This window comes from Limulus polyphemus, unplaced genomic scaffold, assembly GCF_000517525.1.
Source record: "Limulus polyphemus unplaced genomic scaffold, Limulus_polyphemus-2.1.2 Scaffold233, whole genome shotgun sequence".
In the NCBI taxonomy this organism is placed as follows: domain Eukaryota; kingdom Metazoa; phylum Arthropoda; class Merostomata; order Xiphosura; family Limulidae; genus Limulus; species Limulus polyphemus.
The window spans coordinates 561,181-566,202 of NW_013665843.1; the positions used below are offsets into that span (position 1 = coordinate 561,181).

Below are 5,022 nucleotides of genomic sequence, written 5' to 3' on the forward strand. Positions count from 1 at the left end.
TCATCTCAGAAATCTCAAATTTCCTTTGTGTAATCCCTGAAACCTCTTAAATGCATTTCAAACGTTTTACTTTTTTTTTAAGTAAAACTTTATGGCTTCTCTGTTATTTTCTCTACCCTATCTCAAAACAGGATCGGTCAATTTGACCTCGTAACCACTAAAAAAAAAATTAAATATACCTAAATTACCCTTTTTTTTTCTTTCTAGAATGAATTCAAATTGTAACATGAAACTGCATTCGTTTATCATAAGTAGCTCTAAGTTTGTAACATTATACTTCTATTTATAATTAAATTTTATTGTTTTATTGCCCTTTTTACTGTGTCTAACTAATATTCGTGCCATAAAAAGTTGTAAATCACTCAGGGAATGTGCAACTCATGTTACGCTATCGAATTACATTACCCATGAGCTGCTAGCGTGCATGCCTCGTGAACCATTTTAATTATATTATTATTACTTATTTTACCTAATCTAGTCTTAACTTAAAAAGATCCGTATTTTTAGATTTTAGTTACTTTTATAATAATAAATAAAGAATAAGTATGAAAAACATGTCGAGGACATTTAAACCTGATCTTTTATAGTAATTATAGTAATGCACTTAATTTTTATTTGATTTAATAATGCACCAAAGAATATAGAATAATAACATACTAAGAGAAGTCATGTCACATGGGTCACACTAGTGGAAATTCAAGATTTGTTTAATATTCCCTTGTAGAATTGAGAACTTAAAACTTGTATATACTATTCAAATATGGATTATTAGCTGAGATTTTATGGTATTCTAATTGTTATAACATAAACAAAAAGTAATTTAATAAAGTCTTGAATGTAAGACACTAAAACCTTGTGTCTGCATAGTAAAGGATACCCGTGGTGATAAGAAATTAACTAATGTATAATACTATAACTTCAATTAAAATCTACAATTTAATACCAAGTTTATTGACATTCATTCATAAATAGTAGTTCAATAAAATTTTGAAGGTAAGTTTACAAACCTAATGACGTGCCCTCTGACCTTTAGCTACCTGTAGCTTTAACTTCCAACTTCAGATTTCCTTCACATCTTGGGCTTATGAAATGTAATACGAAAATATATGAATATAAAGGTATGTTATTGTATTGCATTTACACAAAACATTTATACTTGTGTAGTAACAAATCATTTGTAACACAAGTAACTTGTTCTTCACAGATTACAGTGACATGTCCATGTGGCTTCAGGAAAGAAAAAAACACTTGTGGAGACAGTGGAATAGGTTTCAAACAATTATCAGCATCATTATTAGCCACAAAAATGCATGATATTCAGTCAGGGCAAAGTGTAGACATCAGTGACCTTTATGGAAATAGTAAAATTAACAAATTCAGTAGGTATGTTTCTTCATAGGTAAGTAGAATTACTAGTTAACAAAAATACTTACATAATTTCTAGTGTTTGTAATCTTCTACATGGTGAAAATCCTGTTATTGTAATAACTAACAGTTAATTATTGACACTGTGAAATCACATAAAATAACAAAAGTAGATAAGTCACTGGAATTTGTTTGCAAGTTAATTTTTTCAAAGATTTTATTCCATTTGCTTTCAGTGTATTTAACAAGTCTTTTTAACCCATTCATTTTATTAGTTAATCACTAAACATTTAACCATACTTGACCATTTAACAAACAGGTAGCATTGGTGAAGTATTAACTTCTTGAAAAGTTTGAATGCTGTGTTATGTTTATGATATTAAAATATGACAGATTATAGTATGTTATGTTTCTAATTTTGAACATTTATTGGAATTATCTTTATGAATTTCTATTATCTATGTAAGAGGTGGGTGGTAGATACTTTTTTTTACCTCTAGCTATGAATTGATCTCAAATTATTTTACAGATTAGAGTGTAATGAAGAGTGTGCAGTACGAGAACGAAACCACCGAATTGCTTTAGCCCTCCAGATTAGTAATCCAGATCTTTCAAGCAAGCCAGGTCCTCCCAATTACTCAAACTTTCTAAAGGAAGAGACAAAGAAAAATATCTCTTTTGTTACCATTGTTTATGAAAAACTGACAGAACTGGTAGAGTTAGCTAGACAGGTGTGTATAGAAAATCCAGATTTTCTGTTAATATATATATGTGATTTGTTTTCTTTTCTTTTCAATTTGCTCAAGAAAAGGAATTTGCTATAGTACCTAAATAATAACCAAATTAATGTCAGTGTATTTGGAAGCTAAAAATTTTTATATTGGATGCTAGAATGTCCTTGAAACCTTGGCATAAATGAATACTCATTTATGTAGTAAATGTTTGGTGCTGAGTGTAGTCTTTACATTAGAATTGAGTTTAATCATTAAAAAAAGCAGTGTCAGCTATATTTTATTTTTGATATTTCACTTATTTAATTTGACTGCTAAATGTTTTCAAAAGGTATCATCAGTTAAAATATAGTTAATTTTCTTTGGTCTTTTAATTGTATGTAGCACATATGTTAAAAATAAGTTTCATTTGTCAAACATTAACTATTTGAAAAGTTACTCAATAATTTCAGGTAAAAATATCACAAGATACTTGTGATGTATCCAATGGCCAGTAGTAATTTTCAAGAATGTTCAACTTTGTTAGTAATAGGCACACCAAGCTGGCATGTTTTAAATATAAGTTGAATATCTTCTATTAATATCAAACAGAATGTTGCTGAGACTTATGTGATATATCAATAATAATTGTTTGTTCATGTTTCAGTCAAAGAATAAATCAAGAAGTCATTCTTTCTCATCTATGAACAAAACTCAACGACAAGTGATCCATGAGTTAGCTGAGTTTTTTGGCTGTGAAACCCAGAGCTTTGATAATGAACCATATAGAAATGTTGTTATCACAGCTTTTAGGTAACATATTAATGATAATTATGGAAATGCCAGAAGAATAGTTTTTCAGACATTGTTTCTATTGTAGTAGCTTTGTGTAAAATTTTTTATTACACCTGAAATATGATTTTAATATTCATGATTCGACTCTGTTATTAAATACTTTAGAAGTAAAGGTTTTATCCGAATGCAACTTCCTAATTAATTCATACAATTATCATTAACTTCTAATTCATTTTTGACAAGTAAAGAGTTTATTTTTCTACAATTTATTTTTCCATATGTAATGAAGTACATGCTTATGGTCTCTATTGGGCTGTCATTAGTTATGCTTCTCCCAAACATCTCGAGCAAAATGTCATTAATTATTGAAGTTCTATCTGTGAAAAATCCTTCATATATAAAAGAAACTATGCTATATATATATTCAACTGAAATCAGATACTGAAAGTTATGATTTAACCCAATGACTACCAGCTACTAACTTTCTTAGTAGGCAATGCAAGTCTTGCTATATTTCATTCCAACAATAAAACTAGTGGATGAATATTTTCGAAAATTCATAAATACTTTGACAAGTAGGTAGTTTAAGAAACATAAAGCCTATTACTTTTAATAAATCTAGTTTTTTTGCATTATGATCTTTAATATCTTGGAAAATCACATTAGGAAATCGTATTTATAAGAAATGATTACAATATTTATATTTGCTACAGATTTGAACTTATTACTTTTAATGTTTTAGTACATTATTTTGAAATCCCCAAAAAATTGTATCCTCCATAAGATGCAAATGTTATCTATTTTTAATTTTTTTAATAATCACGTATACTTCTTATGGTTTCAAGTAATATACAGACCCGTAAATAATATTTGTAAATGAACCTAAACAATAAATGAGTATTTTTATTTTTAACTAAGATTTCATGTTTATAGGTGTACATAAAAACATTTTAATTTTGTTTCATAAATATATTTTTATTTCAAATTTATGTTTATGTTTCATTGCAGTCGTACTTTTGTGTTTATTGTGCCGAATAAAACCAAAAAGGGTGAGATAGTTTACGGACAACGTACAAAGTTCACGCTGCTGACCCCACGGCTCGCGCTCGGTTGAACGAGAGTGACCGAAATAAACTTGTTTGAAAGTTCAAAGAAATGATATTCAAGTACCGAAAAGCTTTCTTACTATGATATCTACAGTAACGTTCAAATGAGCACGCGAACATATGTCCCTGTATGTTGTTTCAGAATAGAGACAAAACCAATTGCCACTACTAACAAATGTATGTAACAGTTTATAGTACAGGTGGTTTCAATAAACACCTCCTGAGCCTGACCCCTTGTTACTTGATACATCATGTTAGAAGAGATTACCAAACCATACAGACACCATAAATTACAAAGAAAATTACTTTACAGCACTTAAAAGATTAGTCCTGGTCACATTCCTCTCATTACAGGCAAGATTTATGTTGCAATGTCATAGCTTCCCTGTATGAATGTATTTAGCCTGTTTCACAACAAACATATGGGTTTTATTGTTGTCACTACTGAGTTTGAACCATTTGCAAAATATCAGAATAAATTATAAATATATATATCAGTTAAGACTGTTTTAATTCTAACGCAATAACAACAGAAGTGTGGGTCTTACTACAAAGCAAAGATTGTAAGAAGGAAAAATATAAAATTCTTTTGTGGTACTAATGGTATTACGTACAAATCACACACGTTTTTCATTCTAAATACTGAATCATATTATTATTATGAACTAAATATAAAATTTAGTATAATTTTATATTTAGTTCATAATAATAATAATAATATGATTCAGTATTTAGAATATAAAAAGAAACCACAAACTCTTTCAGTTCAAAGTCTTAAGTCTAATTCATGTAAAGACTTTGCACTCGCCACTCGGTAACTTTTAACCCTAACAATCGTGGATCAACTTCTTTCATAAAAAATATATCTATTTTGAGTTAATTTTTCAATATAATGATTAATATAAACGGAATATACCATGCAGCATGACTTAAGCTACTATATAACGAAAAATAAAAGTCACGTATATCCCATGCAGTTTTTTCCAGAAGCAACTTTTTTGACGCTTATAGAAAAGCCCTATTGGCCAGTACTAAATACAACCTCT

At 28.7% G+C, this 5,022-nt stretch overlaps 1 protein-coding gene across 1 annotated transcript in view; it reads left to right on the forward strand.

Moving 5' to 3' along the window:
- The window catches only part of LOC106478619 (transcriptional repressor NF-X1-like), a 96,026-nt gene that overhangs the window by 84,997 nt on the left and 6,007 nt on the right, over nucleotides 1–5,022 (forward strand). Inside the window, exons 7-9 of the mRNA XM_022382245.1 lie at nucleotides 1,205–1,383; nucleotides 1,895–2,096; nucleotides 2,743–2,888. Of these exons, the coding sequence (XP_022237953.1) occupies nucleotides 1,205–1,383; nucleotides 1,895–2,096; nucleotides 2,743–2,888 (527 nt within the window). The remainder of the gene's footprint in view (nucleotides 1–1,204; nucleotides 1,384–1,894; nucleotides 2,097–2,742; nucleotides 2,889–5,022) is intronic.